Source organism: Lethenteron reissneri, chromosome 32 (assembly GCF_015708825.2).
Source record: "Lethenteron reissneri isolate LAM-NWPU_2019-01 chromosome 32, ASM1570882v1, whole genome shotgun sequence".
Taxonomy (NCBI): domain Eukaryota; kingdom Metazoa; phylum Chordata; class Hyperoartia; order Petromyzontiformes; family Petromyzontidae; genus Lethenteron; species Lethenteron reissneri.
The window spans coordinates 4917375-4942044 of NC_083810.1; the positions used below are offsets into that span (position 1 = coordinate 4917375).

The window sequence follows — 24670 nt, forward strand, 5'->3', positions numbered from 1 at the left end:
AGCACCACACGTTGCAATAAAGACAGATCGACGGCAAAGTGGGTAATTTAACAAACGTATCATCTCTCCCATGTGTGGCAAGCTGCAGCAGTCAGGGCAACTCTGGATATAAATGGACGCCTCGTTTGAATGCGAGTGAAGGCCAGGGAGGTGACCGGGTGGTATCGTAGGTCAGAGCCACTGAGCTGGCACGACTGAGGTCCTGGGTTTGAGTCCAGGTCATCAAGTGTGGTGTGTCGATTTAAAGCTTTCGTGACTGCAGGGATTCATCTTCTTGGTTCTTTCGGTAAAGTTATGTAGAAGGGAAATAATAAAATATAAAAAATTAAACATAATAAAATAAAAAATTCTCACGACGTTTCGGCCACAACACAAGCAGCCGTCCTCAGGTGAAGAAACAGAGCTGTCGGAAAGACAGCGTCCCAATGAACACCGCCAAGCTTGGCAGCATATATATACGCCAAACCTGAGGATGGCTGCTTGTGTCGTGGCCGAAACGTCGTGAAATTTTTAATTTCATGTTTTATTTTTATTATTTTATTATTTCCCTTCTACGTGACTTTACCGAAATAACCAAGAAGACAAGTGTGGTGTGTCGATGTATGTATGGAGAACTTCTTTCGCACCGTATGTAGCCAACCGTGCTGACCGGAGGTGCGGGGGAAGGACAACAAACTAAACACAAAAAGCAGTTCTAAAGAAATTAGCTTTCTAGATTAATCTAGATGATGATTTAACAGTGCATACGCTCCGGTGGCTTCCTAACATCGGAAAGAAGAGTGTTCCAGACGGCCGCAGGAGCGCATCTGAAAGCGTGCGATGCGGTGACCCGCCTTTGTCCGATGGCCAGCCAAAACCTGCTGCGAGGTTGACCGGAACTCGCGTGATGGTCTCAGCCGCTCGCCACCAATGACTGCACAAAAAGCCCATGACGTTGACATTTGGATGCACACTTTATTGGCAAAAAATTCAAAATCGGTTTGACCGCACAATGCGATGAACCTTACTCTCATGCATGCAGAGCGAGTGGGAAAAGTGCTACAGTCTGCCGTGCGTGGCCCGGTGTCGACTGGCAGGCATCTCGGCGGTAGCTCTGATATACGCTGCAGTGGGCCGTTCTCGTCAATTTCAAGGGTTGCACTGCTTTTAAGGAGAGATCCGAAAGGATACTTTGTCTCGCGACACGATGCCGATCCCACAAATCGGGACAATATTTCTTGCAGACAGAGAATGACAGCAAGAGTTACGTAGTGCGGCGTTATATACCGCAGATCGTAACACTGCAGCGTGCAACACCGTAATTTAATGTACGCCGATGCCTAATTTGTTCACAAATCGATATTCACGGGGGTGACCCCAGATCCTGTGTGGCCAACTCAAACTGAGACTGTATTGTTCATAATTTAAACACAAATACAAAAAAATTAACCCGTAAAAACAAAGTTTTTCACTATAAATCCTTTATATGCGTGGCGGCTAGAGTCCTCTCGTCCTCTGGCTTGAGATGGCTGCCACCTATGGGTCAGATGATTGTCTGCCAGTATTAAGCAATTGGTAATTAAATATTTAAAAACATTTCCCTAAACAGTGTAAAATTTTGGAAAAAAAGTTTCACGAAAATTTATTGTCTTGCACAACGAGTCTGTGTGGAAAATGTCAGCTCGATTGGATCACGGGAAGTGGGTTAAAAAACGACCGAAAGATTTGCACGGTCGTAAGCAAGCACGCAAGCAAGCGAACTTAATATAAAGGATTTAAAAATAGTAAAAAATTCACTCTAAAAAGCACTGCTCAATCTCTTTTTGGCTGACGGGCCTTCAAGAAGGGCAATGGGCGTCTGCGTCTACTCGCCTGTGGAATTCACAATGCCTTCCTTGAACACGTGTAGGCAGAAATACTAAGCGGCTCGTCAGCGAGTTAACTTCCCCGTTTCATTCCTAGCCATGTAAGAACGCTATCACTTGGTATAAATTGGGGTGCTGCAGCTGCAGAACGCTAAACTCAACATTGGAAGTTTACAAGTTCAAATTCCTAGCATCGTTCAAGCAACCCATCATCCCTACGGGATCAACAAAATAACCACCGTTTTGGATCGTCAACAGTGGTTATTTATAGATTGACCTGAACTCATCATTACAATGTGTAATTAACATCTGTGCCCCGGGGCCAGCAATAGAAATTAAAACCACGCAATGCTCAGAGGCACATCGGACTTAAAAAACTAGATCGTGTTAAATAACTGGAATTTAACGTGGAAAATAAAAAGGCATCACAACCAACACCATACCACATGATGGGTTACAATGACCCCTCTGGCATTTTCACACGTATTGCAAATAGGTAATGCGGAGGGTTGGGATGGTTGGAGGAGGGTGGTGGTGCATACAAAGAGCAAGTCCCATTCTCTCCAGATCTATATTCATTTCTGACAGGGTCATTGCCGTCATTTTACATTTGGGCCAAAGGTTGAATCCTATCCTGCACGTCCATCTGGCAGGGGGCTGGACTTGGTAGGGAGCCCACGTCCTGCGTGGCCAACTCAGACTGATGATAGCAGTCATCAAATTAGCACTGCCCTGATGCTGGGGGGGGGGGGGGGGGGGGTCAGGGTGACACGGTAAACACTCCGTTCCCCGTGATGAGGCTCTCCGGGGACTGGTGTGTTGCATGCCTAGTTCCGCATTTTAAAATAAAAAACGCACGATATCATCAATCGCTGCTGCCATGAACATTGTACAGCACTTCGCACATTTTTGCGATAGAAAAAATAAAATGCACTTTCTGGAACGGACGGCTGAAACTGTGCCACTTTGAAAGCGGCCGTGCTTGCTGTGTGCGAACCGATGGAGAAAACAGATGAATTACGGTGATGATGGCGAGCCGAATTCTAATGGTAATTATGATTATGGAAATTTTACGACTAAAATGCATTGCCCTAAACAACGCCTACATTGATAAATACATTGATCAGTGATTGCAAAGGTATAATTTATAATGCCGAATAATTAATAACATACTGGCCGTGGACGATGATTGATGGCGCCGACGACAACAATGATTCGAAATTCACAAGAATGATGACAATGTCAAACCAAAGGCGAGCGTTATGAATCCTTGCCGATATGCGTTGCCACAATGGGCCCAGTGTGTCACACAAATGTTTGATGTTGCCAGCGTTGAGAAAATGCAACCGCACGCCGGTAACATCGTCGGTAGTCTCCTGGAGCGGAGGGGGGGGGAGTATGAAAACTCTTGTGGACGCCGACCTTCGATAACAAATTGCTTTAATAGAACAACACGGCTAATTTCTGCCATTGTAATGATTTGTCCTCGTGACGTTTTAGCCAACGACACTCCGACCTAATTGACAACATAAGTCCGCTCAACACGGGCAACGAGTGAACATTCTTGGGACGCATGCAGAATCTACTTGAGCCCCTTCCAAAAATCAGCCACCGATTTGCAGCTCTGGTCTTGAGTTATTCTTAAACGCAATGTTCTTTTGATGCACTTATTTTTTTAAATCCACAAGCAATAAGGCGTGGGGGGGCATCTCATTAAAAAGAATGTTGCTGCCAAAAGTTGGCTTGAATGTTAACTACAAACGTGGAATCAACATAAAAAAATTCAAAAGTAAAAGTGGTTCTGCACTCACAAGAGCATGGGAACACACTGTGTGCTCACATCTCTTTATGGCCATGAGCAGGCAGTGGAAACTTTACATCTGCACGGTAGGGCCCACTCGGAGCGTTGAGATCGGGACACGTTCAGGCTTTTGATGGTTGGCAGCAGCCCCGGACCATGAGGAATGGTAACGGTATGGGGGAAGCCTTGATCCAGCAGTAGATAGACAACAGCTTATGTTGCTCATTACAATGGTCCTGGATTCGACCATTCAACCTAGACTTGGACTTGCAACTTGACCCCAGCTCACCACCCATTCGGTTGTACAAAGCATGAGAACTCAAAAACATTGCAAAGGTGAGGATTGATGTCAAGGCAGCGTGGTGGTTATCACCGTGTGCTGTTATGCCGTGCGATCGTCTGCAAGGGAGTACAGCTCCACACTTGATCCCCATGGGCTGGTCACGGTTGGATTTTATCGAGTTATGAATGATGGCAGTATCGAGTATCTGCGCGCAGATGCAAGATAACAGCGGTGGCAGCGGTTTCATCTCCATCAGCTGCGCCATTTTCCCGCATGCCCTGCCTGCCCGACATCTCCACGGCACGACCCACGATAATTCGGTGCCACTTGTGGCTTCTCCTCCTCCTCCTCTCGCCGTGAACGGGTTGTCAAAGAGAGTGAAAAAGACCTGCGATGACGCCACGAACTAAAAAAAATGCCATTGTGATAACGCATCTCTCTCGCAGCCCTAATGAGTTTCCACGGTGGGTCTCTGCAGCAACGACGACCATTTACTGTTTTAGTTTATTAATGTGCCGGCTCATCCGTCCTCACCGGATAACAACGTGTATGCCAGTGCAATCTGGAAAAGGTACTCGTTAGTCAATTAGATACACTACACCGCATGCATTCATACAAAGGGTTTGGACTTGTACGCTGGAGGTGCGCCAATCACTGAAGCATGCTCCACCTTGCAGATAATAGAAAAGTGCACACACATACACACGACAAAGATGCCCTGTATAGCCGTAACAAACCGATGGGGCAAGTGCTGTTAGCGAGTAGCACCTATGAAGGCCGGCACGGCACATGAGGGGGTGGGTGGCCAGCACCACGCCCGGGTCGCCTTATGATGTTTTACTGCCCACCGCACCAGGTAGGGGGCCATCCATTGAGTACGTACGCAAAAATCTGTCAAAACTTGACCCCCCCCCCCCTCTCTGTATGCACGCGGACTTTTTACACCCCGGAATCCTATAGAACGGCCGATATTTAATCCACGCAGAAACGATAAAGGATTAATAATATTAAAGTGTTTAAGCAAACAGATAGTCCACCGCCGGCTGCATTAAATAATTAAGTTGGTGTACCTTGGCCACTTATTTTGCCGAGCTGCGTGATAGCAAACAGTCAGGGGCACGGTGACACACGAGTGACACCTCTCCCACATGCCAACTTCTCCCGGCAGGACTTGTTGTCTGACAGCTGAATAAACTGAACTGTGGCTCATTTGAAGGCCAATGTCAACAAATTATTATCGAGGCTTCACCCCCCCCCCCTTCCTATGAGTACGTACATTGTCAGTAGACCCCCCATACGCAAGCGTACGCATTTAGGTTAACCCTCCCCCCCCCCCCATGCGTATGCACTAAATGGATGGCCCTGTACTCATTTAAGGCCGAGTCGACCTAGGGGAGGCCCAGGACTGGTTCAGATAATTATAACTGGTGTTGGCCGTGAGCGGGAATCGAACTCGGGGTCGCCGAGTTCATAGCACAATGCGCCAGCCGCTACACTGCCGCTCCGCACACACACACACACAAGCACACACACAAGCACACACACAAGCACGCACACACACGCACACAAGCACACACACGCACACAAGCACGCGCACACACACAAGCACGCGCACACACACAAGCACGCGCACACACACGCACACACGCACAAGCACGCACACACGAAGCTCTGCTCCAAGGCAAATAGCCCTCTGCCAACATGCAAATTGCACCCATAAACACCATCTCCGAGGCCGTCCTGGGTAACCCCCCCCCCCTTCTCAAATCCACGCAGAGTACTGTGGAGAAGTATGGTCAAACAACTCCCGTGACCGACACAGCATGGGCAGGCCTTTATCCCTTACTCACCATCGCACGGAAGTATTGTCAAATTACCCCCATGCCTTGCATGAGATGGAGGCCCGGGTACTTACCCAGCAGACAAATGGCTGTTTCATGAGGCACGCGCTAATTGTTACATAATTAATACACCATAAAGAAAATCCACAAATTTGGTCGAAAATCAACTGGCTCTGTCATGGGAGTGTGGAATTTCCACCAGTGGTTCAGAGTTGGCAATGCAGATGAGCAGCATTTTGACTTCAGGACTGTTGGTGTATTAACTCAGAAAATCCATAGTACTGTGATTTTTGGACAATTCCTGAAAGGTAGTTTTGTGTACGAGACAAAACCTGGAAAATATCCAAACGTTTACACTTAAAAATCCACACAGACAGAGGTCACCCACCTAGACTTGCTTTCCTGACCGACACCGGTGACCCCATAAACCCTGCAGGTTGCGGTGCGTCTCACAAAAGTTATGAAATTTGCACCAATTAGCATCAAAGTTCCGAGGTTACAAAGCGCATGCCACGATCGTTGTTGTACCACACTGCGGCATCGCAATATCCAATATCCATGTCCATTTCTGCATCAATGCTTCCCGCATGAAGGGTTCATTTTAGTCTGGGGCAGAGGTCGCAACCGGGTACCCGATACCCGTACCCTACCTACCCGATACCTGGCTACCCGTACCCGGTCGGGTACCCGTTTGCGACCCTGGTGCGGCCGGGTACGGGTACGGGTAGGCCGTGAGTCACCGGTGAGTAACCGTTTGTCACTCATTTTGGGTAGGGTACGGGAACCCGTTTGCGACCCTGGTGCGGCCGGGTACGGGTACGGGTAGGCCGTGAGTCACCGGTGAGTAACCGTTTGTCACTCATTTCGGGTAGGGTACGGGAACCCGTTTGCGACCCTGGTGCGGCCGGGTACGGGTACGGGTAGGCCGTGAGTCACCGGTGAGTAACCGTTTGTCACTCATTTTGGGTAGGGTACGGGTACCCGTTTGCGACCCTGGTGCGGCCAGGTACGACCTCTGGTCTGGGGCCTCTCCGTTGTTTGAACCGGCGAGGCCACGGTACTCAGCCGAGCAGTCACACAACTTGCGTGCGGAATGCGTGGTGCGAAATGGATTTCAAATGTTAATTATAATAAGGAATCCTTTACGAATGAAAATCCTCTTGATTGAATAATTGCTAGGTGATCTTTGACCAGATGAGAGGCCATAAGAGGATCATTATCTCTAATGTTAGACACACATGTGAATCCATAGTCAAATGAGGACACACTTCCTTGTTTACAACAGGAAATGTTGGTAATTTTCACACTTGGGCAGCAACACAGACACGATGGTCTATTATCATATTTATGGAAGAAAAAAAAAATCACGGAAAAGCCAATAGTGCACACTCTAGGTAAATCTCTACAGCTACTGCACAAGAGATAATAATCATGCCCAATGCTACCACACCTCACTATCGCCTCCTTCATGCCGCTCGATTCTGTAGCTCTTACAAAGTAGACGCATAGCCTCCAAGGCCTCTACTTAGAGGAGTGTTGCACCACTCGGCTTTAGATCTTCCCCCTTGGTTACTAACTCCTGGGTACCACTCCGATGCATGTCCCAGTAACCCTCCCTCCTCCATCCTGTGCACGTGACCCATCTTCTGCAACCTCCGCTTTCCTGCCACATTCTGTTGTGAACTTCCAGGTTGCTTTACTTCAACCCGAAATCAAATTACTCATATCCTCAGCATGCATCGTTATTTAAAAAGAAAGGCCATTAGTTTATTTCGTAGTCGCTTTGAAGCCCAGCTCTTCGACCCGTACAGCAACACAGGCATGATTCTTCAATCAAACGCCCATATTTTAAGAGTCATTACGCACACAAAATGTGATTTATAGACAGCAAAAGGCATGACGACTGTGAATATTGTGTACATCCTATTATAACGTCCTGCATCACCACACTGTGTGCGTATAATGCACAAAGGGATTGTTTTCGACCATCAACTTAAAAGAGGCAAAATTGTGATCGAATAGTTTTATACAGCAGCAGAAAAAGGCGATAACTTCATACCAGTTTCATAGCTATTAGGAATAACCTTCTGCATATATTATTACACTATCTTGTTACTGGCCTGCACACGCTTCTAAGTATCATCGAGTTTCTCATCGTTTGCACAAAGTGTCGGAATTGATTAACCCAGCTTTCATCACGAACGATGACCTCTCTCTACCTCAGTGGAAGTTGCTGGATTTGTTGGCATCAAAGCAGGAAAACACTCCGGGGCAAACCGGCTCGGCTGGCGAGCATAATAAACCGCTGGCCCGCACAGCCACCAAGACGGGCGTACCGTGCCTTGCCAGCCGGACACAGGCTGGCGTGGGAGAACGCACGACGCGTTGCACGCCCCGGCGATTTCCACCGAAACCACCACCACGGCCACCGCAGCCACCGCAGCCGCTTCTCCAACAAAAAAAAGGCACTTGGCGAGCAACATAATCAAAACGAAAATGAGCGCGGCCCATTTTTAAAATGTCATCCATCACGCTTAGTGGCAGATAAAGAGAGCGGCACGTACATAGTAAGTATGCTTGGTTTGAGAATGTATATAACTCATCCCTAAATGCAGCCACGCAGGTGCCTGCAATTCTTAATCAGTCGTTCCGCTCACTGCGCGGTGGGGACGAAGCTCCGAGCTTAAATCTCACTGCCCGTGACTGTTTTACCGACGTGGGTTTTTTTTTTTTACTCCATTTATTTTCTCTCCTCCTTTCTCGGTTTCATTTATTCTTCCGTTTATTTTGTCATGCGACTTTTTTTTCTGAGCGCAAAGCAAAAGCTTCATTCCATCGTGGGGCAAACGCTCAATTTGCAGCCAGAATCACGCACGCACACACTAACGCACGAGCCGATGGGATAGAACTCCAGAGGCAGATGGTCACGTAGGGACATCCCTTGATGTCTACCCATCGAGTTTCTTACCAAGCCACAGCAGACAGCAGATGCTTGATCAAGAGTAAGAGCATCTAGCAGAAAATAAAAATCTAAACTTTGAAAGCCAAACTCCCCCCCCACTAGAATGTTGATTATTTGCAGTAAGCATCTTCCAGTATTTAGGCTCTCATTAGGACTTGGCATTTGGGTGTTATTAAAAAAAACGAAGATACACAGTAGTTACTCCAATTAGTCAGCTTGGCAAAAAAAGGCCACTGCTGAAATATTTACACAATGCTGCCAAAAAATGTTACTCCTGCATAAAAACAGAGTTCACCTCTCAAACGCATCTGTGAATATTTCAATGCTAAATTTCTTTTTGACGTGCAGGTAAAACCACTGAACTGGCACTGGGGAAAAAAAATATTCCTGGGCAAGATCCTAATTTACATCAGCAGAGCCAAGTTCGGTTGGATCAAGTGTCAAGGCAAATTTTTAATAGATGTGTTTGTACAATTACTATCAACCAAAACCATCAAATTCATAACACATCTACACAGCGAATGCACGTCTCCACATGCATCGCAGGACCACAAAGAAAGGCGACGGTGTCGGGAGGCCTACATTTAGCAGTGGATTGATCATGGCAACTGATGATGAGGATGATATTTGTTGCCGGCCCTGAACCAGTGACGGAACTTCCACATCCCTATTTCGGGGGTAGTCTAACCATAGGGACAAGCACCATTAGACTTCTCACAAAGCGGTAGTCACTTAAATCGACCCTACACGGATGATGGGCCGAGTCACCCCAGCAACTGGAAGTTGAAATTGCCATATTTTGATTGTGAGTTGGGCGCTGCTGGCTATCACAATGCCTCTACGCCAGACAAACTCGACTTTTACAGCAAGCATTATTTTGGAGCTGAATGCTAGATATTAAATGGGTGGTTATGGCCGGGTTTATTTGACAGGCCACAATTGCGCTTAACGGACGATGCCATCGTTGCTTCCGCAGCCCGATCTCCTGTTACCCACGGGCTGATATTCCAGTGTTTGTCCCGGAAAGTTATATTGGTCGCTCGTGAAAACACTTTGAATGTGCTCATGATATATATATATTTTAGCTTTCACCAAATAAAAATAATTCGCTTATAATTTCTCCCACAGGCCACTTCACCGTTTCTTTTCCTTACACAATGCATCGTCACATATCGACCGCCACATGTCTGCCCTGACCAATTAACCACTCGCACCCAGCAAAGTATTTGTGCATGATGTAACCATCACATTCGATTTGCACGGTTGGCTACATTCAGTGCAATAGAAGTTCAACATACAAACATTATAAATTTAACCTCATCACGCACAGTAATTATGTTCTTAACCTCGCGTACATCCACTTACTTCTAAAGCACAGTGAAGCATTTCCCCGTGTTGAAAAGTAGTATGCGCTTCATTTTTGTCCAGGAACCCTATCTGCGCGTTTGTGTAAATGTCATCTCATGAAAATGCTCACACATCAGACCTTTTGACACATCCACCTACACTTCAGCGAGAGTCAGCGAGAGTCAGCGACGCTGTCCACTGTGACGGTGATGTGCAGAGCTCCGGCTCTCCCGCCCCGGGTCTAGTGACTTGGCTTGATGCAGCAACACAGACGCTCGTTGTTTCCACACCGTGTGAACTTCAGGAGGTAAAAAAGTATCCCTGGTACCGTGCGAGGTTAACTTGGCCTTAAATTATCCCAGTGTGGACAACAGCAGTGGAAAAGACAAGAGCAGGCAGGCACCGCGCCAGCCACACAACCCCCGAATGTGGCTTCAGTAGGTGCTCACTGACAGCACTTGCACAGAACCTGTGAAGTTAAACTGGGGTTGATCACTATTAATAGTCTGAGCGTGTGTATGTGCAGATCTTGAGTTTGATTTAGACACTCAATAAATACAAACTGTAAATCTGCACGAGCTGACCGCAATCATTTTACACCTCCACTCGTTAAATTCAAATGTCATTAAGCTAAAAGCAACATTATTGCTTCAAAGGAAATCATATTTGCAAAAAGTAAAAAACAATATGAATACTGTGCTAAAGTTTAATTCACATTCAAGTAAATATAACACTAAATTTCGATTTAAGCTTTCGTGACTGCAGGGATTCATCTTCTTGGTTCTTTCGGTAAAGTCACATAGAAGAGAAATAATAAAATAATAAAAAATATTTTTTGTGGCCGAAACGTCGTGAGAATTATTTGATGATGTTTTATTTGTATTATTTTATTATTTCCCTTCTACGTGACTTTACCGAAAGAACCAAGAAGATACATATAACACCTCATGAAAATGGGGCATTTGCTGATAATGTAGCTCTCAACACATGATACTTTCAGAGGGTGTGCACTTTTAACTTCACGCGTAAGTGTTCGCAACAAATATTACGAATCCTAATGGATTTTGGGTTCAGGCCACTTGTATAATTATCCGAGTCAAGTGTGTCATCACGAAGCCTCCACCACCCGAGACGGTCAACATATTGAGTCGTGGCGCATCCGCGTGCTTAACGACGCGCCGATTGCTTTCGTGTCAGCTGAGCTCACCATGGCCGAGCCTCAAGAACAATCCTCACCACCACCGTATCTAGGTACGTGTTCCATTTGCATTGCGAGCAGGGCTGGAGATGTTAAGACACGTCGGCTTTCACGACCAATATTATTAATAATAAAGATGTTTTGGGTTAGGTCACGTAAATTAAATTCTGGCTGTCGCCTGAAGAGGCTGGTTGTAATCATCAGCGAAACGTCACGGTAATCAAATTGTTAATGTCGTGGATTTACTCTCCAACACACGGCCGGTGCGCCGAAGTCGTAACTAATTGGCACGTTTTGTTCAAGTGACAAACCTTACTAAATGGCTGTGTCGGGTGATGGTGGGTTTAACGACAGATTTATATTTACGCGATCTAACCCAAAAATACCTTTATTAGGCTTGGAGATGCATTAAGGTGTAATGAGAGAGAGAGAGAGGGGTGACTGGGATGAATTGCGACAGACAAATATAAATCCACACGCACAATTCTCATTCACTCCCGGGCAGTTAAGAGGGCTTCTCTCATTCGATTCCAGTTTGGCTCATTTGCCTTCCAGTCAAGTAACACGGTCCTCAACATGTGACACGAAGTTGCTTTCGGTCATGACACCCAGCGCACGTTTTAACAGCCGTCACACGTTACAATGTTGGGATTGGGAGAAATTAATCAGAGGAGCTTTGCATGTAATTTTCTTCGTAATTTGAAAGTTTATACCACGTGCAAAATCGTGATCACGAAAGGCGGCGTACAGAGCCGCACGACTCAAGCCTGCTCGTCGTATCAAACCAATTTAGATTAAGGGCTGAAACCAAATACCGCACTGAACATTTGCGAGCAAAGCCTTCAGAGGTTTTCAAACCGTACCGAGATACCACGGCAACCTGTTTCAGGTGGAATGGCAAGCAGACCATTAGGCATGTCAATAAAAGACCGAACAAGTGCTCTTTTCTTTGCAGAAAAGCCAGTGTGTATTTAAGTCGGCATATTGTTTTCAAATATGCAACATTTCCATTAGACACGATCAAACATCGGGTCCATTAAGACTGATGTTTACTTAACTTTTCTCACCGAATGTTGGATGCATTATTCTGCACTGTGCACAGTCGTCTTAAACCCTCTCCACCAAGCATCCCCCCCTTTGTTCAGCTCGGCTGCTTTGTTACCGAATCATGCGCGGTCATCACCACTTGCGCCTTAAAAGCCATTTAGCCAGTCCTTGTTATCGGTCCAGCGATCAACTGTGACTGGTCGGTAATTCAGAGTAAAATGTCTCCACTTGTTCCATTTTGCTAAGAGTGCTGACATGCCGCCCTTGGCGTCCCCGAAATGGAAATACCAGCTCATGACAGACCCCGGGGCAAGGCGGGGGAGGTGGCGTCGTCTATCAAGCTACACAAAACCTTCCAGGATAGCAGATTTAGGGCGACAGGCACCGAAGCAAATCTTGGCCAGCCAAGTCTCTAAGCAAGACCCTCAAAGTCAAAGTGTCCCCATGCTTAAGCAAGCAAAGATGGAACAGTGCTCATTTATTTAGCCAGCCGTGAGTCAAGTGGTGGAAAATTCACCTGACCATGGATAGCATCCGGTCTCCCCATAAGACAATTTTAAGTCGCTTCTCACAAAGTGGCACTGGTATTAGCCACCGTCGAGGGATGACGGGCCGAGTTACCTGAATGAATGCGAGACCAAATTTATGTAATAGCGCACAACATCCTGTTGAGACTCAAATATTTTGGAAAGCAAAAAAGGCTAAACATAAAACCGAGCTAAAAATAACTTAGCAAAAATGCTTGATTTGTTTTTATTGTAATACAGAAATACATTATTTTTGGTTTTAACATACAGGAAATTTCCCTTGTTAAAATTCAACTGGTCATTCGACTACATTTTCCCTCACCTGCAGATAATTCCTCGTCAATTTGCACAACCAGTGGACATCTTACCGTTCCTCAAGCGGACTTTCATTGGAAGGGCGGTCACGGTATGTACACAAATTCATGATCCCCGAAGTCAACAGCAGCATATCAGCAGTGTGGTCATAGACACACCGCACATCCGATTAGCACGGTTTGGCTATGTGCGGTGGGAAAGGAGTTGAACATACATACAATGTCAAATCACTTGCACGTAGAAAGCACATCAATATTACCAAATCTCAAAGAAACGGTAGTTCACTAAAGACAAAGTAAATAGAAACACAAATCTAGTATACTTAGAAATGTAATGTAATACAACAGAGAGTCGGATAACATAACAGTCAACACCCTACTGTAATGTTATCCGACTCTCTGTTGTATTACATTACATTTCTAAGTATACTAGATTTGTGTTTCTATTTCATTTATACCTGATGATGATTGCTTGTGTTGCAATCGAAACGTCGTATGCTAGTATTTAATTTATTATTTTCTCTTTATACGTGACTTTACCGAAAGAACCAAAGAGTAATTCCTGCAGTCACGAAAGCTCCAAATTAAGTACAAAGTAAAAGGTGTATAATTATAGAAAGTATTATAATAATGATGATGATGTCCTTGATCCAAGAAAAGCTTCATAGCCTCGATACTCTTTTTCAGCAGGGTCCTGCATGAGTGCACTTTGGACAATCCCATTCACGAGTGTCTGGCATGTTGGTAGAAACTGGAGTACCCAGAGAAACCCCATACACACGAGGGGGCAGCACTGAAAGCGCCACACGCATCTGGCTTCATTCCAATGGCTGTACAGGCCCTCGCAGCCCGTGCCTACAAAATGTGGGTGTTGCCAGGCAATCTCCCCCCACACAAGTGCAAACCAGACAAGCCCCCTCACCACCCCCCCCCCCCCCCCGGCTCTACGAAGACACGATGCGATTGGGGCAATTCAGGGTCATTTGCTCAAAGGCAAATGTGCAAATGTCCCATGTGAAATCAGTTTTTCAAAACATTACTGCCGCTTCCCCAATTGCCAGCACTGAGAGTGGATTCACAGTTTGCACGCGAGCCGTCTGGACTGCCTTAGCGCTTACGAGCATCCGCGGAATGTCTCCGCTGTCACCACCGTCTCATTCACATGGGAACACCCGGGAAACGACGCTTTCACAACCCCCTTTAACGTTTCTGTACTCGAGTCATAGGTTGTTACATTATTGCACGGAACACGTTGCAGAAGTCACCATCAACTATCGTTCGCTTCCAGTGTGGCCGCTCTTGGTCAAACGTTATCCGAAGGTTATTTTAAAACAAACCTTGTTACGTCAAAGTCTAACAAGGTCATGTTTATCTCCGCGAAGGTAGGGGCTCGGCCCGATTTATTTTCCTTTCCAGTTTACTTTGTCAGAGTGTTTTGCAATGTCCATCTAAGTAAAAAAAAAACAATCTGGCTCTTCAATCAGCCCACCCATCTGCGCTCTGAGTTATTATGCTAAGTGCTGTCCATATCGACCTGCTGCACAGCTCATCAACTAAATAATGCAACGCTGCCCCGTGGCTTTACAAATCCTCGAAAACAACAGCGCATCTTCTTAACAAGGCGCGCCATTCACCTGCCCGCATCTCCCCGCGCAAGGTGACACACGTGTGGATTCATAATTATTGACGGTCAGCGGATGGGGGTGCGTGATGGTGGTGGTGGGGGGGGGATGTCTTCACGTGTAATTTGCATATCCGGCGTTATTGAAGGTTGTGCACACACACGCACGCGGTGGGGTAATCGAGTACGAGCCGTATCTTGGCATCGTTTAATTATTCACTGGTGTCCAGGTACCCGAGGTGAAGGGTGGTAAGTGACCCCCCCCCCCCCGCGCGCGCGCATCGACCGCTTGTTCGCAACATCTCGACCCACGCTGGACATCTCAACGCCCTCGCCGTCCGCTTTGTCAGTGGATCACGATTCGAGTCTCTGAAGTGGAGAGAGCGCCCGTGATAGAAACCCCCCTTTCTTAGAAACCCACCGATGACCTACAAGGCCCGTTCCTTGTAATCACAACCCGCGCACCGTTCAATCGGTGTGGCCATCGCCATCGATCGAAAGCCACAAACATGCGGCGTTTACGGCAAAGACAAGAATTTGCATGTGGCGTACAAGTGCCGTACACCACGTGGTGCACTGCGGTGTGCGCGCTTCGTATGCCGCGTAGTGAGGGTTCGTTTGTCTTCTTGGTTCTTTCGGTAAAGTCACGTAGAAGGGAAGTAATAAAATAATAAAAATAAAACATAATAAAATAATTCTCACGACGTTTCGGCCACAATGCAAGCAGCCGTCGAAACGTCGTGAGAATTATTATGTTTTATTTTTTATTATTTTATTACTTCCCTTCTATGTGACTTTACCGAAAGAACCAAGAACATGAATCCCTGCAGTCACGAAAGCTTTAAATCGAAAGTTCGTTTGTCTGTTAATGCATTAAGGGAATAGAGGCAAACGTCAAAATGTCTCCCGGCTCAAAACGAGAACGGGATGCCTCGACTCGTCTCCATCACCAAGCCTGGAGAGAAATGTCGACATTACTATGGCAGGGGCCAGTCTCATTTTACAAACCCCCTGATCGTATGCACCTTACATGTATTGTGTGCAGCATGTGCAATTGCACGTTACATTTTACATGAACGTACGTGTTTAGTGGCTAGTTTGTGCGCGCTAGGGGCATTTGTTGAAAATTCACACTTCATGCACAGACTGCATCCGATTACCCAGCATCAACATGCCATCCGAGTTAAGGCAAAACGTGGCACGTGCCATAAACCCTCAAACAATCCCCCCCATGTATTCCGTTGGGGCAAGGCCAGCGCAGCATTTGAAGAGGATGGCGTGGTCACAGCATCGGCATGTGGGGGCATTATCGCCGATGTTTACAAAACAGCACCAGGTGTCGACTGAAGTTTGAGCCGACCTCAGGGAGGCCCCAGACACATTCAAACATCACCTGCCGCCGATGTGCATGAGCGACGCTCATCATAGCCGGGCTGCTGGGATTTTTACACAACAGCACCGCTAAACACGACAGCGAAGATCCCCCGCTGTAAACGGGCACGCGTGCGCACGCGTACCCCGTAGACACAAATACATCACGGTGTTACCAGATGCCAGCAAACACACGGGGGATCTCCAAGTGCACGCTAACGAGAAAGAATGGGGCTCGGCACTGAGGAATGGCAATGACGGAAGCAATTCCTCCTAAAAGTCCAGCCGCAATAATTTTCTTGGTTTTCGGTAAAAGACCCGTAGAAGGGAAATAATAAAATAATAAAAATAAAACAATAAAATTCTCACGACGAGTCGATTGCAACACAAGCAATCATCATCCAGGTGTGAAAACCACAGTAAGAAAATGTTTGAAAAAAGTGGCGGTTTAAAAAAAAAAAAACTTGCTGTGGTTTTCACACCTGATGATGATTGCTTGTGTTGCAATCGACACACGTCGTGAGAATTTTATTGTTTTCTTTTTATTATTTTATTATTTCCCTTCTACGTGACTTTACCGAAAGAACCAAGAATACGAATCCCTGCAATCACGAAAGCTTTAAATCGAAATTTATTGGGTCGGTTGCGTCACGCCGTGATTTTGGTGCGCAATAACAACACATTGCACTTATAATTATTGACAACCGTCGACCAGATTACTGTCGATGTGAATCTCAAAGTTTGTTTTCCCTCTCTTTAATGCTCTTCGACCGAGGTTGAAAAGTGTTCATGCATTATCTCTCTTACTGTGAACCCCCCCCCGCAACCAACTTTGTGTGTAATGGCTTTACTAAACAAAAACATTTGACCAGGTAAGGCCCACTGAACTGAACAGCTCCTTTTCAGAAGTGACCTGGCCACAAATGAAAGGTCAACGAAGTCGCTGATCATCGGTGTGGAAATTTATAGCAGCCAAATACTCTAAAACGCACGTTGATTCTAAATGTCGAGGGTAAAACCGGAAGACCCGGAGAAAAAATCCACGCGACCCTGGGGTGGAACATGCAAACTCACGACCTCCTGCATACCAGGCGAGGTAGTTAACATCTCGCCACTGCGGTGGCAGCCTGGAGACAAACCCAGCATCTGGGCAGCGTTGGGCACGGACACTCGACACACGAGAGCGCTGCTACGTTACGCAGCTCCTCAAGTCGAACCACGCCGCCACCTCCCAATTTGTAAACGATCACTACTTTTTTCGCCTAAAAAAAAAATGTATTTCAATAATAAACTCCGCACATGAATAGTTTATGAACACGCGTGTCGTAAAACGCAAAATGCATAGGTTATTTACAATGAGGGCAGATGTGCCGTGCGCGATTCCCCGACAGGGCTGAGAAATGGGAATAATGTAATAAAAGGGGAGTTGTAGCCGGGATCTTATTAGATGCTGTTTACAACCCTGGCAGATAACAGAAGAGTAACATTATTTGGCCACTGCACCACCCTGTTCTCTCTTTATCACTCCGCCTGTAAGATAATAATACTAATAATGAGAGTAACAACAACCATGAAAGGAATGCAAAACTATTTTATAATAAGGGCATCTTGTTATTTTAAACAACAAAAAAATCTAGGGGTAAGATAGCGCAGGAAAGTAATTAGAAAGCCAGCCAATGTCTTTATGGAGAAGCATTATAAGATAAAAATGTGTATTTGGATGTCTTAAGAATCCAAATTGTATTCCATCTATCCGGGACGAATAGAGGTGAGGAGTGGCAGAGGAGAGAGAGAGATTTAAGCCCAGGCGCTTTCCATATTGTGGACATATTACTATTGAAGTAGGTTTAATTTTATTTATAACCAGCTGGGAGAGGACTCGACTCACAATGTTGTTGTGACAACCGTTTTGCATTGTCTTTGAGTTGTGCGCCTTTTGGCGTCATCTGGTCCAACATCATGTGAGACTAGGCTCTAAAGGAAAGCTGTCTCGGGTGTGGACCAATCAACTTCAAGGACAGTGCATACATTATCAGTTATGTTTTTTGTTTGCATTACGACTGCAGGTATTGTGGTCTATGCAAACATGACTCCTTGTAAAAAAGGTGTCAGTTTTATTGCCAGATAAAAGGGTAAAAAACCAATTATCAACCGTTTTGTTGTTTGTGTTTTGTTTATTCTTTTTTTTATTTAGTTTGGTCGAAGGGTTGTAATTTTCTTGGTAGTGCCTGTACATGGGATTTGGTTCTTGTATATAGTTGATGGACAGCATTAGAGGCTAACCACCATTCCTGATAACGACCGCTTGTGTTGCGATCGAAACGTCGTAGTTTTCTGTTATTTTCTTTGACCCTATCTACGAGACTTTACCGAAAGACCCAAAGAATATGATTATGGGATGCTATTGGCATGGATGACGCTATATAAAATTAAAGCATTGTTACATGCTCACGAATCCAAATCCCAGCGAGGGGATGACTTTCCCGGCACCACTTCATCAAAAAGTCAACAGCTGTCCATCCTGTCGGATGCACAGGGCCCTGCCATAGGAAAGCGTAATTCCCATCAATAGCTCAGAGCTGCCAGCAGAGATGAGCAGCACCCAGTGACTTTGTTACGGAGACATCAGGGGATCTTCTTCTTGCAATGGAGACGGACATTCCACATTTCGCTTCCCCGGGTTCAAAACCAGCCTATCCAACAGACAGCACCTGCTAATCCCTCAAACTTAAGAGAACAGACACTTCTGCCCAATACAAACGCCTGTGCCACCACCGCGCATTGTCACAGCGGGCCACAGATCCGCTGCGGGCGCCGCCTGCTTGCAGGGAAAATTTTTTTCTCCCCAATGACAAAATAACGTTCGTCGCAGCGCCTTCGACAAACGAAGGCGTCGTCACAGCGTTGCCGTGTCTACAGACCCCAATGCAAGCGGTGCATTCGTGCAGCAGAGCTGTTTTTTTCAAAAATTACAATGACTGTAATCTTTATTCTTCGCCGTGTTGCAAGCACATCCTGTCATGATGTAAACTGCCACCAAGGCCTTGTATGTAGCATTACACGTAAACGCATGTTCTATACTACAGCAACCCGACCGTTTACCGATTAACAGCTTCATCAGTCAACAGCCATGGTCAATCCACTGCTGGATGAAGGCCTCTGCAAGCCGCTGCCATCTCTCTCGATGCTGTCATGTTTTCCCACCTGATGACGGATGCTCGTGTTGCGCCCGAAACGTCGCGATTTATTTTTATTTCATTTATACCTACGTGAATTTACCAAAAGAACCAAAGAGCATGGATTCCTGCAGTCACGAAAGCTTCAAATCAAGATTAAATAGTTTAGGGTTTTGTTTACAGTATTGTAAACGACATGTATCAAGCCACATCTAGGGATAATAAACGCTTCGTGGAAAAAAAAAAAACACCGTTGGTTTTTAGTATATAGAAATTCCTGGTTCAAAATCCCGGTGAGGGAGGTTGGCTCATTCCACCGTCCCTCTCGGGGGGCCAAATAAATTCGTACCGCTTGGCGAGCAGCTGACGCTGGTGGTCACGTGGCGGGTCGATCATCGCCGACAACACGAATCCAATGAGCACGGTTGGCTACGTAGGGCGTGCGATGGAAGCCCAACGTACATACGTACGTACAACAACAACAACAACGTGAATATCGAGCACCGACGAGTCTTGATGGGAAGGTGGCACATGCGGGACACGTCCTACGAGAGAGAGCTGTGGATATTACGGACCCTTTCCCATTCAGAGACGTCTGAAAGTTGCGGTTGTGTGGCTACAGAGAACTGTACAGAGAACTGTAGCCACACAACCGCACTCCACGACAGCTGGTGCCAAACTGCGCCACATGCCCTCCCGCTTGGCCTTTTACTTTCGATGCTGTTCCAATGAGATACGTGTACGTACACGTACGGCATCGGAATGGGAAAGGGTTAAGATTGTTCTGCAAGGGAATATGGAAGGGGAGAGAGGATAGATGCTAAAGATCGCGAAAGGTGGAAAAGATCTGTCGTGAGCATCAGTTCTCAGTTACGAGGGTGACACAAGATGGATAGCACCGATTCAAGGCCCTCACAACGGACATGATGAGAAATGCACCATTTTCATTTAAGCAGGAAAATACTCTGAAATATAACTGAATAATGAAAAAGTTACCGTAAAGCCCAGGAGAAATAATTATGAGATTGATGCGATTATCGCTGTAAAAAGGTCACGTTAGATTTAGCAGGAACATTAATGCGTGTTAATGTCATCAAATCATTTTAATATCTTCCTACAAACGCAGTGTTTTAAAACCGTTCACTCGCAGACCAACACACACGCACACACACCACACACATCCTTCTCAGTCACTTCTTCCAAGGGCAGAGTCAATGAAAGCGTGTGTGTTCTAAAATTGTTTTCATTTGTCAACACTCTCAACAACCCGCGTGTAAATTAACCCCGGACTGCTAGAACAATCTCAAAAATAACTGAATGACCGAATTTGTAAATAGGCACAGGAAACAGAGAGCCATTGAAATGTCAAAATGGTACCATTGCCAAAATGCGCTAAAATAGTGACAAAGAGGATCTATTTTACTGCTCCGCGCGTATTTAAGAACCGATGGGACACACGGTTGCATTGTGTGCGCGAAAGGCAAAGCGAGGTATTGGACAGCATCATATGACACGTTGGCGGTGATTAAACTTTTCAAAAGCAGTTCCTCTCAATCTTACATGTGATATGCTTTTGCAATGGGGGAAAAAAAATCTAATTTTAAATTACAGGTAGCACGCTGTGGTCTCGAAGTAAGCCGACATAACCGAGGCCTTGAAATGTTACACAACCCAAATATATATGCGCAGTATTATACTCAACCGTGTATTGGTTTGATGTCGATAATTTAACGATGTGAGAGCCCGCTGAGATTCAGGACCTTTCCAAAAGACGACCCGGTGGGGGGTGGGGGGGGCTAGCCTCACTGGGGCAGGGGTATTAACGTTCATATTTCAGACTAAATCACATTACAGGCGAGGAGGGATCAAAGGTGACAGGATGGCCACCAAGGAGACGGAGCAATGAGATCGGCAACAGCGTTGTGACGCTGCAGGGCACCGTGGGACAGAGATTCCTGGATGAGGCCTTTGTTCAGCAGTAGACAGATCACGTCTCAAAAACCACACTGCGTTGAAAACATTTCCGCACACTTCTTGCATACGAATGGCCTTGCTCTATTCTTACAAATGGGGATGTCATGCGTTCTTTTAAACATCTGCTTTTCAGTAGGCAGCAGCACTTCCTGCAGAAATTACTGAGAAAAAGCAGTCGAGCGTTCTAGCCACAGTAACAAATCCACCAGGTATAAGCATAATGAGACATAAAAGATGAAGTTCCCCCATATAGCCTGCACAGGTCGTTGGGGCAAGTGCTGTTAGGGAGCACCTATGAAGGCCGGCAAAGTACACGAGGGGGTGGGTGGCCAGCACCAGTCCCGACTGCCCTTTGTCTCCCCAGTGGCGATGTTTACACACCACACCAGCTAGCCATTATTTGAGGCCGACTCGACTTAGGGGAGGCCGAGGACCGGTTCAGATATTCGTCACTGGGTGTTTGGCCACGAGCGGGAATCGAACTCGGGTCGCCGGATTCGTGGCGCTGACCGCTACGTGACTGCTTCCCACACCCACACACGTGTGTACGTGCCATATATACACAATAGTACATATTAATGCTATATATTGGGATATTAATGTGGTGGATGCTGCCACGGTGTAATGCTTAAGCATGCTGGACAGGGGGTTCAATCTTCCGGTGTAAATTTTCACACATCAGCCAGCTGACCGGCAGGTCACATGTATGGGGACTTCCACCTCTTACAAGATGTTTGGTCTGTATGGAAGAGGAGTCCAAATATCGTGAAGAGGTGCTCTCTGGGAAGACACCTCTAGTGGAGACATCCTTCCACCAGCAGTGGCGTGGATGTATGCTCGTTGAACTCCTTTCGCACCGTACGTTGCCAACCGTGCCAATCGGAGGTACGGGGGAAGAACAACAAACTAAACACGAGCAGTTCTAAAAAAGCAGTTCAAAATAAATGAGTTTTCAAACTAAATGTAAAAATACATCGCTCCATTGGCTTCCTAATATCGGAAGGAAGAACGTTCCAGACGGTTGCAGAAGCACAACAAGCAGTTTCAGGGCTGCACCTTTTCCCTTTTACACACATTAACATACAAACGATTCAACAGCACAATATCTGCGCTGCGTGGGTCACCTGGAAGAATATGACCTCGGTCAAAAGCCACCCCCCTTTCAATTTCGATTCCAACCGCCTGCAGGCCGGTCTAATCCACCCCCGCGCACTGGCTGGGCCTCATGCCGAAAACTCCACAACCGCTCGGACCCCTCATTGGTGACGCGCAAGCTCACGCCACCTCTGTGGTGGCGCGGCTCATTTTCTTTGCCTCGCTGATAATGACGGGAGCAAAACAAATGGGTTCGCGTTTCACATTTGCATGTTTATACCCTTGGAGGCGAGCGCGCCCTCCGTCAATGGTATCTGAGCCCCGCACTCCCACTTGGGGTGGGATATTCAATCTGGTGAGGAAATCCTCGCAATGCATCATCTCTCCGGTTGGCATTCACTATCCGAGGGCAACCGCCTCAACACGGGAGGAAAAGGGGGAAAAAAAAACGTAAATAACAAACAAAAAAACACAAAGGCATCGTGTCTTGGCTTTGGGTGGTGTGCTGATCCCCGTGGGGAGTGCTGACCCACTGCAGCAATTCCACATTCTTATGGTGGGGTCCAGTCTATTCATAGCACAAAGAGGAGTGATTTCCCACAAGGTGGTTTTCCAATTTTGACCCTGAATTAGACGATGAGCTTAGCTGACCCTGCCCAGCATATTAACTCTTAACCATTGCATTGTGAGTTTAGTGCTTGGTCACAATGCAGCCTATAGTTGAATTATCAATACAAAAGGCACTCTCTTAATATGGCGGCTGTTGATGGAAGAGCTATTCAGTAATTATTATTCTGGTTATAGCCACGATGGGAAATGACTGGTCAGTAGAGACAGCACGCTGCCAAGCCATATTTTTTTGTGATATGTGCTGCTGTTTGTAGACATATCTCATCAGGTACACATTTTAAAACGGAACAGACCTTGGGGAAGTCCACGCCAGGGGCAGAAGCAATCTGTCACTCGTGTGCCTTCTCAAGAATTGGACTTGGGACACTGGGATTCCAAGGACAAACGATTCTAAGGAGTGTTTGTGTCCAAGCTGTGACACAGCAGCCAGAAGTGGCCATGCAAAATGAATTGATCAAATTAAATGAATCGGAAATTAAAAGAGACAAACCAAAACACATTGCCAAGGCCAATCAGTTGCATACAGCCACATAAACGTGCACAGAGACACAAATCCCTGTTTAAGCACAATGTTTGGGAAAATACTGTTGGTGAGCATCTATTAATGAAGGTCGGCGTGGCGTTAAGTGCGGCCAGCCCGATGCCCGGCTGCCTACGCTATATTTTACACCATTCCAGGTAATTATTGAAGGCTGAGTCGAACTAGGCAGAGGCCCAAGACAGGTTCAGATACATCAAGGCACTGAAGTAAATTGAACCTCAGTCACTAGAATCAGAGTGAAGTGTGCAAACCACTGCACAAATACACACCAACACCAAAAACTGTTCCAAAAGTGATGTCTATTAATGTAAAACACAATTTACATTAATAGAGAGACTGGCTGGCCATTATATTATTGGTTCTTTCGGTAAAGTCACGTAAAAGGGAAATAATAAAATAATAACAATAAAACGTCATAAAATAAAATTATCACGACGTTTCGGCCACAACGCAAGCAGCCGTCCTTTGTGGCCGAAACGTCGTGAGAATTGTATTACATTTTTATTATTTCCCTTCTACATGACTTTACCGAAAGAACCAAGAGTATGGCTGGCCATTGTTATGGGAATGTGCCATTTCCATTACTGGCTCAAAGTATCACCATCGAAGGCCAACACTACGGTTTAAGGGCTCTGGAATCACCCGTCGCACCTCCTCGGCAGATGGCACATCGGGGGGCTAGCTTGCTCACAGGGGGGCCAACAGCCTCTTCCTCCGACACTTGAAGCTCCGCGGCCCTGAGCCCAGTCAAGCGCACACAGCCGCCGCCAGCCGAGCGGGCATTACCTGGTTGCGGTTGCGAGCCGAGGCGTAGCGGAACTTTTGCACGTAGTAGAAGATGAGCCAGGCGAGCGAGACGATCATGAGCAGGATGAAGGAGACGGAGACGAACACGACGGAGGGCCCGCGCGTGTATTGCACGTTGCGTGTGCCCTTGGTGATGAACGCCCAAAGGGTGGCGTTCCTCATGAGCATCCGCATCTTCTGACCCTGCCAGTAGGGGATCATCACCGCCACAATATCGCCCGTACCTGCCGGGGCGAGAGATGACACATTGCGGCAGTGCGTTAAAAAGGAGGAGGTGGAGGAGGACTGGGC

At 46.4% G+C, this 24670-nt stretch overlaps 1 protein-coding gene across 1 annotated transcript in view; it reads right to left on the reverse strand.

Moving 5' to 3' along the window:
- The window catches only part of LOC133349914 (RING finger protein 150-like), a 158985-nt gene that overhangs the window by 55094 nt on the left and 79221 nt on the right, over window positions 1–24670 (reverse strand). Inside the window, exon 2 of the mRNA XM_061563783.1 lies at window positions 24359–24603. Coding sequence (XP_061419767.1) covers window positions 24359–24603 — 245 coding nt within the window. The remainder of the gene's footprint in view (window positions 1–24358; window positions 24604–24670) is intronic.